At 41.4% G+C, this 14801-nt stretch overlaps 1 protein-coding gene across 2 annotated transcripts in view; it reads right to left on the bottom strand.

Moving 5' to 3' along the window:
• Positions 1-2896: 2896 nt before the first annotated feature.
• Positions 2897-14801, bottom strand: part of UBE2G2 (ubiquitin conjugating enzyme E2 G2) — a 40241-nt gene continuing 28336 nt past the window's right edge. For both annotated transcript variants that reach the window (XM_053311058.1, XM_053311059.1), the window contains 3 exons: positions 10562-10680; positions 6430-6570; positions 2897-5086 (listed from right to left, as the gene is read on the bottom strand). In XM_053311058.1, the coding sequence (XP_053167033.1) occupies positions 4974-5086; positions 6430-6570; positions 10562-10680 (373 nt within the window). In that variant the 3' untranslated portion in view covers positions 2897-4973. The remainder of the gene's footprint in view (positions 5087-6429; positions 6571-10561; positions 10681-14801) is intronic.

Here is a 14801-nt window from a genome sequence, read left to right as displayed (position 1 = left end):
TGGTCTAATTCAGTATATGGCAGCTTCCTATGTTCCTATCCTGATTTTAATGGTTGTGTGAACCACCGTGTGTTGGTGGTTACATTATGGGACGATGCGAAATTTGTTTTAAAAATCTGTAAACCTTTTAATACTATTACACCTTTGAAACGCAAAAGTCCACTATCTATACGCAAGGAAGGAAAAAAGGTTTGCCACTTCACAATCATATTTACCTGATCATGCAATATTTTATAAGTAATTAGGTCCAATTATGCTTCTGTTGTTTTTATGAGGGGTACACCTCTAGTATAGGTAGCATGTTAAGATCACTCTAATATCAAATTGGGACTCTCAAGATATACTAATAAAGATTGTGGTTCTTAATCTTTATCTTAGACTTTCAGAGTAGATTTAGTGTGTGCATGGGTTCGCGTTCCTCCCTTTCCTACATCCTGTGCTGTATTTAGGCAGTGAATTAAATGCATTGTCCTCTTAAAGACAACCCACACTTAGAATTTCCTTTTCCTCTCTGTCGTTAGATTAGGAGCTGTACTGCAGGCTTGTGTTAAAAGCCCCATCAAGAACTGTATATAAACCCTGCAAATAAATCAGTTAAGTTACAGCATCAGTATGGAGCCTGAATTCATTGTAGAACAGTTGTCCACAAGTCATTGTGAAGCATTTCTTCTTCTTTAGATCTTAGACAGAAACTTTGAAATCAATAAAAAGATTAACAGTCAGCTCTCCCTAATTCAGTGTGATAGAGCAGCTGCTGCAGTACAACTTCCAGCACAACTGCTGCAGCTTTTATGAGCAAAGCATGCAACTACTGTGGTTCTTACCTCCCTGTGACTTTGAAAGCAAAATGGAAAATATTTTTTACAGACAGGTGTCAATTGCAGTGCATGTTATAACTTTACAGTTAGTATGCCAACTTGATTGTAGGGCATGCATATTTCTCTCATCATGCTGATAATCGTGAAGTCAGAACTGGGCCAAACACAAGAAGGCACTAAGAATCCAGAGATCAGCCCTGCCCTCAAGCTCCAACTGTTTCATGTGGTTCCAGCACCTTTAATACAGCAGTTAGTTCTTTCAAAGAACCATTGCGCAAGGGGGTGGCGGGGGTGGGGGTGGTGCGTGATTAATTTGTGTGTCTTATTTGCCTGTGTGTGTCCTGACACAGCCCTTTCTGCCAGCGGAGGGGCATTTGTTTGTATCCTTTTCAACTGTTAAAACTACAAAGCCTAAAGCAAACCATCCGAACAGAAAGAAGGTGAAGCTATAGATTAAAAAGTTACTTGCATGCATTTCACAGCAACACCTGTAAAAAGAAAAGAACTCCTGACATTTGCCAAATAAGTTATACAGTAATCATTTCATTCTAGGAAAGAAGACTACAACGATTAGAAGTATTGCTAGAGGCTAGGGATACAGAGCCTACTAACACACGCATCCTTGTCAAAAAGAATAAAGGACAAGATTTCTCCTTGGTCTGGCATTAGTACTGTATAAGAGTCTTACAAAACACAGCTTGGTGGAAGTCTTCTAAGGTAGCAATCTCAAATTGTTCTACGTGGGAGTAAGAGCAGCTTTCCAGGAGTAGTACGGTGGTTGCCATTTCTTTACCTTTGTTGGGAAATCACCAAGATCAATGCATCTCCAAACATACCAAAAGTTCCCAGATTAACAGATATCATGGAGTTGCATAATGACCATTCAAATTTGTCCATCTAGAATCTAAGATGAACACAGTAATGTGCTCATTTTGCCTCCATGCAGAACAATCTCCAGTACAATTTTACTTTACACATTACAACAGGAAATGCATGCTGTAGCTACCTGTCTTTTTCCACTATGTGCACACATAGTTGAAACTCACATTGAAGAGCTGGGGCCAATTGGTAGGAACTTAAGGATGGCCTAAGATTGTTCTGATCAAGGATCCATCTAATTCAGCATTTTGTCTTCAACGCTGGTCAGTCAGATGGCCCTGAAAAACCCGCAGAGTAAGATGGAGATATCTATTGAGTGTTTCTCAAGTGTTTACAAGGGGACAGAAGAGGTGAAGGGGAAGATGACATTCTGCTGTTTCACACTTTGCAATAGAAGCAAGTAATACTAGAGCTTCTGGAAGTCAGTTCATACAGTTGCCAGCATGGGCCCTTTCAACAATGTGAAACCATGTGCTGTTGTGTTGCGGGCCATATGCAGGCATGGTTTGTGTGCTCCTTTCCCTTCAAGAGGTGCAAGGAGTAGAATGAATGATTGAATGCATGATGCATATTATACAAACATTCATGTTTTTCTACCATGGAGTGACCATTTTTGGCAGGTATGTGAACCATTCCTATGTAGAGTTATGTGTGAAGCTGGGCAAAGAAGCACCTTTTAAAATGATGGTTCTCATATTTAGCAAGAGAACAACTGTGTCTATTCATCCCAGAATAGTATCTTTCCCACTAGCTGTTTTCTGGTGTCTCCCATGTGTCTTTTTAAAAAAAAAAGATCGAGCACTTTTGGGATATGAAACCATGTTCCAATTCCTCTTGCGATGTAAACCACAGCAAGAATTTTTGCAAGCAATACATATATTGCAGAAACGGGAAATTAAAACAAAACCATCTCCCACTTTGTTTGTATCATGATATAGCCAGCCAAAATCATCATCTAAATATTACATACAAGGGAGATTGTTAAAATAACCCCCTAAGCATTAACACACTCCTCTCCCAAATGTCAACTGAAACAGCATAGTCACTGACACTGCGTCTTTAGTGAACACATGTTTAATTTTGTTCATTTCCTATCCTGCCTCTTTCTCTGGGCTCTGAAGAACCCACACTTCTCAGCCTGGCATTTAATCTACCTTATTTAGTCCATGCACATTTTCCCAAAGTGAAGACAATTAATCTTGTATTTTCAAAAACAAAAATATGCTTTTATTTTCATTAGAGAGTCATGCCCATCATAAAAAAATGTTTTTAAATATATATGAATACTGTATTAGAGCTGGATAATTTTCCATGTGCCTTCATTAAGTCACCATGAAGCAACAATGTTTAGAGCACCCGCCTTTCAAAATGCTGCCAATATATTGTATTCTTCAAATGACGCTGTGTCCTTTAAATTTAACACATACCTACTCTGTGTAGAGAAAAGCAACACCTGTGGAAGCCATTTTGGTAAAATGCTACTACTTCCCCTCCACCTGCACTCATAGTTACACCTCTTTCTCAAAACTACATAGTGCAGAAAGATGTGGGTCCAATTCAGATGCAATTCCAATAGCATTCCTGCCACCAAAATCCACTCATATGAGGTCAGAGATTCAAGAGCCTGAAGGAATGCCTGAATTCAGCTTCCTCTGTGAATAGGCAGATCATGAAAGCTCTTTTCACTGGAAATCATACCACTAGCATCTGAATTAGTTTTAGTTGCTCACTTAAGCAGTTCAATGTATGGAATTCCATGGGAAATAAAGATGATACCAAGTGATGTTCCATATAAGAAATAAACCCCATGAATTCAGATCTACAAGATATTGTAGTGACAAGACAATTTATCAGCCTAAGCCTTCATAATTATCCCTGTAGATCTGGGATTCTGATTCAAACGTACACAGTGCAAGATTAATCCAAATCCAAGCCTACACAATATATTTTATGGTATTTCCTGAAAGTTGGCATCATAAAACAGTACCAGAAGTAGAAACAAGCTCCATTATGAGTGACAGATGTTAACTGCTACATAACTATCTGACCACAAAATACACAGAGCCTGCTTTACTGCTAAATGTATGCCCAGAAAGCAAGAAAAAGAGCACATTTCATTCCCATGGTTTGAATACAGATTTCTTTTTCAAGAATATCTCACCAAGATAAAAGCTCTCTACCCTCTTCAACAAATACCCAGAATACAAAAGTTATTGAAACTATGAGGTACCAGCTCCTGCTAATCCAAGGCAATATTCATATTGGATTTCAAAGAAAGACATACTGTATGTCCCATTACTCCCATTGTCATTAGGAGTATAGTCTGGGCAATGCCAGATTCAAAACAGTCTCTTTACATTAGGTATGAGTACTGTCAGAACAACATCGAAGAATAACTAGCTGAAGAGTAATTTCTTCAAGAAAACTATCTGACCAGTTGTATATCAGTATATAATTTCCCCCAGCATCCATTCTGAGTAAAGGTGACTGTTACAAGCAACCCATACATTTTAGGAATGAGGGCTACTCCTATAACATTAAGCCTATTTGAACTGTAACAAGTTCAACAAACATCTCAACAAGAACTTGATCATGCTTGAAGGCTTTCAAAAGCAGCCAAGGGACATCATTTAGGATGGCCAAATACTATAGCTGTAAAAGCTACTATTACTTTCCATTTTTTGCCTGGTTAACCTCCATTAGAGACTTACTCATAAAACAGCCTTGTCCAACAGCTTAACTATATTCTCATTTAACCTCAAGGATGCCATTTTTCTGCAACATTTTAGATGCCACAAGTTCTCTATTTATCTCGTTACATGAAATTATGTAAGGAAGATCCTTAATAGGGTGGTTCTCCATTTCCAGCAAATTGGTTCCAAAAGTGTTTAAACGGGTTATTCCCCCTACTAACAGTTGTAAATCTACACACCTGCTCAAACCCACATCAAGTACATGCACAGTACTCCATTAAGATCTGCATTGAAAGATGGTAGGAACACACTATGAATACAACTGAAGAGATATACAAATATCTACAGCGCAATGTAACATTTTTTTCTATGTCTAAATTTGTTTGTATCCCATTTACTTACATGTCTTAGGCCAAGGGAAAGAGTTTCTTTTTCAATGAGAAAAAAGGGAGGGGATTAAGAAACTTAGTGAACAATTTTGCAAGATTTGTCTTTTGGTACCAACAAAATAATATAGTCATCTATCCATCTGAGAAGAGTTCAAACACTATGATTGTCAATTGTTTCAGTTTTCTTTCTTTTTCTAAAGCCCAAGTGACTTCTGAACAATTTGCTTGGCTATTTTGTTAAATTGCTCTCTGTCTTCCCGCCACATTTTAGAGGCATCGACATTGGCTCCACTTTCATCATTTGGCTCTGAAATGGGAAACAAAGAAAGGTTAGATCAACAGAAAATGGTAGCTATGGAACTTGGCCAAGTACAGGGATATTCTAGGACACAAGAGCTACAACCACTAGAAGAGGAACACACAGATGGCAAAGGTTCCCAAAAGTTCAAGCAACTGCATGAAGGGAGGATTTGTGATCCCATTCTGTAACAGACAGTCTATACCAGGCATATTAAGCCTCTGACTGACCCTCTGGTTTTCCCTTCCCCCATTAGCACCCCAGACCTCCTTCTGGTAGTGCACTCTCCGATTGTCAGTTGCCTGAAGACTGCAGAAGCCAGAGGCTAAGAGCTGCTGAGAGGCATGTATATGTGTGGGTTTTAACTATGACTTTTTAAAGTTATGACAATTTTAAACCACTTTGGGAACCATTCAGTCGAAAGAAGGGGTATAAACAAAGGCAGATCACAGGCTTGCAGTATTTGTTTGGATGGATTAGCTTTTAAATATTTGTATACTCATAGGCACAAACACAGAATGAAGGAACTGGAGCAGCAAGGTTTGAGGCACCAGCAGCCATGAAGAACTGTCCGTGCAAGGATCAATAATAGCTCCAGGGTTACTGGTCAGGGGACAAAGCTGGCCCTCTCTGAACAATTTAGCCAAATACATAGATGTTAATGCATCTAAGCTACTGTATCTACTTTGTTGCTCTTTAAACTAGATCTTTAAGTCTGTTTTCGCATTGGTATTTGGTGGTGATAATTAGTTTTTACTTATTAACAGCCACCATAGGGACTGGCTAATAGAAAGGTAGAATACAAATGTTTTAAATAAAATACTTAACAATGACACTTCTCTGAACCAGAGTTTGCATACATAAGCACACACCTTTCATGCCCTCAGAGGCTTACTGTATTAAGAGTTCAAATGATGTGTATTTCAATGCTAGAGCAAGCAGCATTGTTCAATCTTGTGCCTGAGCAACATGTTGCTTATCACCTTGCCTTGCACAGTCAATTGACCTTTGCTATAGTAGGAGAGATTAAGGATGCTCCTTTATTTAGCAAATCATGAAGTTGTCTTAACACCACACTGTCTCAAGGAATAGAAAACTACATACAATAAAATCTTAGCTAAAACGTTAGCTAAACAATTTCCAAGGTCAGCCCTGAAACTCTATGTATTTTAGCAGCTTACGAAACAGCATTAAGATAAAGATATCTTTCTTCTCCATGGGGCCCAACAATCTAAGGTAAAACAGTTATGTTTACAAACACAAACTGTACCTACAAAATATTAGCGTAGACCAGTAACTTGCTACTGTTAAAGCAGTTTTCCTAGCTGAGCTTTTGACAAATAGTTTCATACCTGCCAACATGCTAACTACTGACAAGAGGATCTTCTCCACACTCTGAACTGGGCTCCATCGTTCTGCGCTGCTCTCATAACCCATGGGATCATCCCCAGGAGCATGAAGAATAGAGATGCAAACTCTTCCATCTGGATAGACTGAAGAGAAAAAGAGAAGTGAAATATCGACCTCACTGGCCTCCTCCACATAACAGTGATTTAAGAAAAGATTTTAAAAGAACATAATGAAAATATTTACAAAAGAGCCAAGCTCCTTACCATACATATGAAGTCCCTCTAGCCAATGACACAAGGGTATGTCGACCTGGTTCACACAATTGTTCAAACCTAGGTTTAATGTGGGTTACCAACACTGACGCAACTGTGTAAACTTAGTTGGTGAAATTGTGCCAAGACAATAGCCCAAGATGGATCTGAGATTCCTATTTTGGCATGGGTTCACACAATCATGCCAGTACTGGTAACCCACATTAGACCTAACAATCAGTCAATCATTTTATTTACAACCATATGTCAAACAAAATTAAAACTTTAGACTGTTACCATGGATAAACATACAACATAAAATAACTAAAAGATACACAATTGTTCTTTAAAAAAAAAAGGTTTTCCATTAACTGAGATTGATGAACTATATCACTTTTCCTGTATGACTGCAATACTTGTAGTTTCCACAAAGAGATGAAGTTTCTGTCAATATAATTAGTGCTCATACAGTCACTTGGTTTGGACCATATTACTTTGTACAAGCCAGTTTCTTATATTTTGGATATGTTTAAAAGCAGTAGTAGTCCTAGTCTGAAAATCCAGAACATCTGGCAACAAACGTTAGGATATCTTTTAAGTTCAGTTTAAGAGAGGACTTGGAAATTATCTCATGCACCAGAGAGCATGGAAATTGTAAGTTAATGCACCTGCCTTAATTTCTGTGTCAGTAAACACTTAAGCAGTAAACACTTAAGAACAGCCCTGCTGGATCAGGCCCAAGGTCCATCTAGTCTAGCATCCTGTTTAACACAGTGGCCCATCAGGTGCCACTGGAAAGCCCACAGGCAAGAGTTGAGGGCATGCCCTCTCTCCTGCTGTTACTCCCCAGCAACTGGTATTCAGAGGGATCCTGCCTCTGAGGCTAGAGGTGGCCTATAGCCCTCAGACTAGTAGCCATTGATAGAGCTCTCCTCCATGAATTTATCCAAACCCCTTCTTAAAGCCATCTAGGCAGCTGGCTGTCACCACAGCCTATGGCAGATTATGCACTGTGTGAAAAAGTACTTCCAGCCCAATACAAACTACAAGTAATAGGAATAGACTGCAGTGAACACAACATTTTAAACTGTGGCACCTCTAGTTTCAAGTATACTTTATATACAAGGGACTCTAAAAGCAAATTCTAAAGGCACATATGTCTTACTAAGAAGAAGAAGAAGAAGAAGAAGAAGAAGAAGAAGAAGCAGCAGCAGCAGCAGCAGCAGCAATTATCAACTTCCAGGAGATTACAGACTCTTTCTAGTATAATGTGTTTGCTTCCATGTGCTTTCTGTCTCCATTGTTAGTCGTTTAGGCATTTTATACTCTTTTTGACAGCAAGTGTTTTTAGATGCTTGTGTCAGTGCAGGACACAGGATTTTTATAATGAATATCCTCACCATATTTTGAAATATGGATTATGAAACAGCATTTTAATCATTTTTTCCACTGAAGAAGAGCTCTATAGCCTGAATCATGATGGGTCTTGAATAGTATTGTGATTCAAGAAATATTTCTATGTGCCTTTAACTGTCTGCCTTGCATTAATGTTTGGTGCCATTACCTTTTTTGGATGAGGATGAATAAATAGACCAAACAGAAACTGGTAATGTTGCTCTAACTTAATGGTTGAGGGGAAGGTTTGGCTCTCAATCTTTTGTCTCCTTCCACTTCTCAGGGCTAATTCAACATCTGTCCAGCTATCCTCCACCCAAATACAGCACATTTAAATGGGCTGGTGAAAGCTGCCAGGCATTTTTAAAGTTTTCCCCTTCAGCTAACATCTGTACAAGTTTGCAACATGTTAAGAATTATATATGGGTTCTCGTGTTTATGCCCTCTTTACAGCCCTAGGGTAGGGATTGGTTGCTGGTGTATCCATAGCTAAGGGAAAGGAAGGTAACACATTGATAGATCACTATTGCTTCCATAGAGGAGAAAGGTGAACAGAAGAAAGATGAAATGTGCTTGCAAAGTCACGGTACAATGCACTACCTTACTACATGAAAAGAGAGTGTTAGCCACACACCAATCCTGACTACTATTCTTTCCTTCTCAAGTTGCTTCAAAATACATATCCATCTGCTAAGGACACTTTCAGAAGGAAAAAAAGTTTTCACATCCTCGAAAAGGAGATTCAGAACACAGGGCTTCATTCACTGTGTTTTTGTTTTAAGACAACTGAAATTATACAGAGGCCAACTACTTATTTTAATCAGTGATACAAAGCGGGGACCCCCCCCCAATAAATAAATTAGACAGGTTTATTGGTAAGCTAATTCCCTTGATGAATTGAAATTGTGGGACAATATCAGAAGCAGCACTGCTTCTCTATTTCAACAAGACCTCAGTCACATATCCCGTTTTATCAGGAGTAGTTCCTTCAGCACTATCAATCTGCATAGGGCATGTGAAACAGGGGCATAGCTAAGGGAGAGGGGGCCCATGTTCGCCCCTCTCCCTGGTGACTCCTGGGAGTGAGGGAGATAATGAAGAAAATAGGGAGGGGAAGAGCTGGGGAGCCCTCAGGAGCTGGGGCCCCCAGATTCTTTGAACCTATCCACTCAACTATAGCTACACCCCTGATGTGAAACCAAAGTACTCTAGCAGAGTACATCTAGCAAAGCATAGGTCTTGGCACCTAGTCATAATGAAAAGGTTTGCAAGGTTTCCTTTGTTGCTCCAACTAGCAGTACAGAGTAGCTCCATGTAGAATGACTCCAGGTTGATTCAAAAGGGGGGGGGGGGATCTAGTTCTAAGAATGGAATCAGAGGCAGCCTTAGAACCACATGCTGAATGCCAAACTAGATGGGATGGACCAGTTACATGTATTTATTCATGTATCTGCACCATTCATATATAAAGTGTGATGGGCGGGATATCTATCCTTTACATGGAAAGGAGCATGGGGCAAGATTTCCAACCCCTTCTCAAATCCTTTTCCAGTCCACTTCACTTCCAGTATCAGAGTTGGCTAGGAGAACACCACTTAAAAGTAGCAAAGTTCAGAAAGTTAAAGTAAGGAGTGTGTGTGTGTGTTTCACTTCACTCTTCCACAAGTTCTTTTTTATGTACAGGACAGGCCCCTTCCCCTCCATTTTATTTGTGAGTGGTGCAGATCCAGGGGCAGCTATCCCATCACATCTAGTTCACCTCTGGGCTTGCTTACTTGAAAGTCCACTGAAATAAACAGTACATGCTTCTAAGCCTGGTTAAGTGTTGAAAATTTACAGAAAGCTGCTGAGAGAAAATAACTGGCATCATGAACATCTTTATTTTATAACCAAGATTTGTTTTGTAGTTGTTACACTAATCACCACACAAGGAGTTTCCCATTGTAAAACTGGTGCCATGCAGGCTCTGTAGCCAAATGCCATAAACACAAGGTTTGTACTTTGCCTTATTTCAGAAGGATATCAGTTCCTGAGAAATAACTAATGAAAATAACACAAATGCTTTAAAATGGGTCAGGAAATCATTCTTACATGTACCCACAATTTGTAGAAGCTTGAAGACAGACAGGCTAAACAAATATAAAGGAATAATTAAGTCAGTAAGTTTTCTAAAGTATGCAACCTAACCATATAATAATGCTCAAGAAGAATAAATACATTCAAAGATAGCCATTGTCTGGACCTACTACTGAAGCTATTAAAATAACAGGGAGTTCCCTTAACCTTCCATGCCTAAAGTTAGGAATGAATGGCCTGGACATCATAAGACTCTTTATCCAGATATTCACAAATGCGGGGTGGGGGAAATGAACTAACTGAAATATACGGCTACTTTTTAATGTACTACACTTTGCATTTCTGTATGGTCCATAGCTGATGTGGATATAAAATTGAACTTGGAAAAAACAATGGCGCTTGTAGAACTTACTGTTTGGATGAAACATCTCACATGTGAACCGCATCTTTGGAGGGCTTAAAGGATAATCAAGCGGAAAACTCAGAATAGCGGGGAAAACTCCATACTCAAAGCAAGTGTCTTCTGGGCCCCTAGAAATAAAATTAAGAATTAATAAAAGTTGTAGATAGATGCACTGGTCCATGCTGGTATACCGTTTGCCCTGCTGCCCAAGTGAGTCCCTAACTGAGCTGGCCGATTTGGTTGCAGAGCTGGTGTTGCTCCCAGACTGGTAGTTCTATGGGACTTTATTGTTCACTTTGGAACCAATTTGTCAGGATCAGCTCAGGAGTTTGTAGTGGCCATGACAACTATGGGCCTATCCCAGGTAGTCTCGGGACCAATGAACATTGATGGTCACACTTTCGATTTGGTTTTCTGCTCTGATCAGGAAGGTGTTCCGTGGGTGGGGACTCCTGTGATTTCCCATTGTTATGGAGGGACCACCATCTGGTTAAGGTTGGACTCAAGCCTCCTCCACAGTAGGGATGTACACGGAACCACAGAAGCGTGGTCCGGCACTGGGGGGAGTGTGTCTTTAAGGGGGGGCGGTAGTACTTCCCCCCCCCGGCCTCTCTTCCCCCTCCGGCGCTGGAGTTTCCAAAAACGTTCTTGGGCGGCAGAGTTCCTCCCTGACGCCCCTGCCCCCATCGTTGTCTGTAAAGGGTTAAGGCAGAAAGAGCTGGCGGCATGCATGCGCCCTTCGCAGCGTGCGCGCGCTCTTCTCCGCCGCTGGCACGTGTGTGCATTGTGTGTATGGCGCGCACACCAGCGGCGAAGAAGAGCGTGCGCGCCATGAAGGGTGCATGTGCGCAGCCAGCTCTTTCTACCTTAACCCTTTACAAACAATGACGGGGGCAGGGACGGCAGGGAGGAACTCTGCCACCCCAAGAACGTTTTTGGAAACTCCAGCGCCGGAGGGGGAAGAGCGGCGGGGGGGAGGGGTAAGTACTACCGCCCCCCCATAAGACACACTCCCCCGCCCTGCGGAACTGCCGGAATTCCGGACCGGTCCAGAGGCCTTTTCTATGGCCCCAGACCGGTCCGTGCGCACCACTACTCCACAGGGGTGAAGGAACTATTAGGATGATCTGCCCAAAAAGGCTATTGGATCCCATAGGATTCCAAGAAGCATTAGAAGGTTTTAAGATTAGTTCTGCTAACGATTCTGTTGATGCCCTGGTTCAGACTTGGAATAATGAATTCACTAGGGCAACAGACATGATAGCTCCTAAGCACCCTCTCCGACCCAATTCTATATTAGCCCCTGGGAGAGATCATCACTCTGCTGGGAGATATTCCATCTCCCCACTGGAAGAGATCATCAGGGGATTTGGTGCAGGATATTATCAGTATGCTGATGGCACACAAATCTATTTCTCCATGTCAACTTCATCAGGAAATGGCCTAACTTCCCTAAATGCCTGCCTGGAGGCGGTAATGGACTGGATGAGGGAGAACAAACTGAGGCTGAATCCAAACAAGATGGAGGTACTCATTGTGGGAGGTCTAGACTTAGGAAGTGGTTAAGATTTGCCTGTTCTGAATGGGGTTACACCCCCCCAGAAAGAGCAGGTACATTGTCTAGTAGTACTTCTGGACCCAAACTTCTCCCTGATTTCTCAGGTAGAGGCAGTGGCCAGGAGTGCTTTCTATCAGCTTTGGCTAATTCGCCAGCTACGTCCATTTCTGGAGATAAACGACCTTAAAATAGTGGTGCATATGCTGGTAACATCAAGACTTGACTACTGCAATGTGCTCTATGTTGGGCTGCCTTTGTATATAGTTCAGAAACTGCAGTTAATACAGAATGCAGCAGCCAGGTTAGTCTCCAGGGCTTCCCGAAGAGATCATATTATGCCCATTTTAAAAGAACTGCACTGGCTGCCAGTAAGTTTCTGGGTGAAATACAAAGTGCTGGTTATTACCTCTAAAGCCTTAAAAGACTTGGGTCCAAGGCAGGGGCGTAGCTATAATTAAGCGAAAGGGTTCAAAGAACACGGGCCCCCAGCTCCTGAAGGCCCTCCAGCTCCCTCCCTCCCTATTTTCTCCATTGTCTCCCTCACTCTGAGGGGCCGCCAGAGAGAGGGATGAACACGGGCCCCCTCTCCCCTAGCTACACCCCTGGTCCAAGGTATTTAAGAGAGTGCCTTCTTCATCAACCCCACTGCCTGTTAAGATCATCTGGGTTACAGTTGCCACAGGCTCGGTTGATGTTGACACAAAACCAGGCCTTTTCTATAGTTGCCCCAGAGTTCCCTTTCTCTAAATGTTTTTAAGAAGGAACTAAAAACATATCTGCTTAGACAGGCTTTTAGTTTACAGTTTTAAAGCTTTGATTTTAGAGTTTTTATTGTATTTTAAATTGTTTTAATTATGTTAATGTTTTAATGGTTTTATATTGTGAACTGCCCAGGGACTTTTTTGTATGGGGTGGTATATAAATGTACTAAATAATGATAAAGGGAAAAATGCAACAGTCACATTCTAACACCAATTAGGATTAACCAAAATGACACAATATTTTGTATAGCTAGCTTCCAAGAACCCTTCATTAGGCTGGTAAGAAAACCAAGGAGGGAGAAGGGTATCTGTCCTCCTGAAATGGCACCAAAAGTCTATATTTTATTAAAAGGTTTTATAAAAGGGGTTATGCATACTTAAGCTGATCAGTCTCACTAACTGCTGGATAGCTTTGTTAATATAAGACTACTATGTTTCTCTTTCACCTCTGCTTTCTGCCTTACAAGGAAAATTACCTGAAAATTATCAACGTATTAGTCTCCTAAGTATAGTGAGTAAGATGTATGCTAAGCACTTATATGAGCGATTAGTGGACTGGGTGAACTCTGAAAATATTCTTGCTGATGAGGAAACTGGTTTCCAGGCAAACCACTCAGGTATGGATCCTACCTTAATATTACAACATCTAGTAGAAAAATGTACTTCCAAGCCCAATTCTGCCTTATATGTAGCATTTCTTTTAACTTTCGATCTGCTTTTCCAGAAAGAAACTTTGGCGCAAGCCTCGATGTCAACAGTTGACCGTCGTTTACTTCTTTTGATCTTTAAACTGCATGAAAATTCTTGCTTAAGGGTACACTTTAGTGCACAGGGACATCCCACCAAGGAGATACCAACACTCAGGGGAGTCAGGCAAGGCTGTATCCTGGCTGTATCCAGAATGTTTAATTTTTACATCAATTCAGGCAGCGCTCATCCAAACCAACCCATAGATTCTTCTTCATCCCAGAAGCCCTGAGTGCAGCCTGAGATATATAGCACCTACTGAAGCTGATCAACCCCTCCCCTAATACCAGATTAATAAAGTGTTTTTTCCAAGTGTAAGGTAAAGGTAAAGTGAGCCATTGAGTCGGTGTCGACTCCTGGCGACCACAGAGCCCTGTGGTTGTCTGTGGTAGAATACAGGAGGAGTTTACCACTGCCTCCTCCAGCACAGTACGAGATGATGCCTTTCAGCATCTTCTTATATTGCTGCTGCCCGATATAGGTATTTCCCATAGTCTGGGAAACACACCGGTGGGGATTCAAACCAGCAACCTCTGGCTTGCTAATCAAGTCATTTCCCCGCTGCGCCATTAGGTGACTTCCCAAGTTTAGGTGAGGTGAATTAACTCCAAAGGAACAAGCATCACTAAAAACAACTGCTAAGCAATAATTCACTCCACTTTCCATGCAAAAGGAAAGATTGGGGTTTGAAGGCTGTTCTGGACTGGATGGGGGCAAACAAGCTGACAATTAATCCAAATAAGACGGAAGTGCTCTAGGTTGGTAAAACTGATCATCTGAGTAGTGATCTTGGACAGGGTCACACTCCCTCTGAAAGACAAAGTCCACAGCTTGCGGGTGTTTCTGGACCCGACACTGTCCTTGGAGGCACAGGTGGTGGCAGTGTGCAGAGGTGCTTTTTACCAGCTATGGCTGGTACACCAGCTGAGACCCTACTTGACACTTTGGACCTGACTTCAGTCACTCATACTTTGGTAACATCCAGATTGGACTGCTGCAATGTGCTCTATGTGGGGCTGCTCTTGAAGCTGGTTCAGAACCTTCATCTGGTCCAGAACACTGCTGCAAAGATGCTCATGGGTGCATATCGCTTCATGAATGCCACACCCTTCCTGCAGCAGCTTCACTGGTTACCAGCCCGCTTCTAGGCTAGATTCAAGGTTCTGTTCATGACCTTTAAAGC

Source organism: Hemicordylus capensis, chromosome 3, assembly GCF_027244095.1.
Source record: "Hemicordylus capensis ecotype Gifberg chromosome 3, rHemCap1.1.pri, whole genome shotgun sequence".
NCBI classification, from domain to species: Eukaryota; Metazoa; Chordata; class Lepidosauria; order Squamata; family Cordylidae; genus Hemicordylus; species Hemicordylus capensis.
Note: the sequence above shows the minus strand (reverse complement) of the source record. Positions and strands in the feature narration are given on the sequence as shown.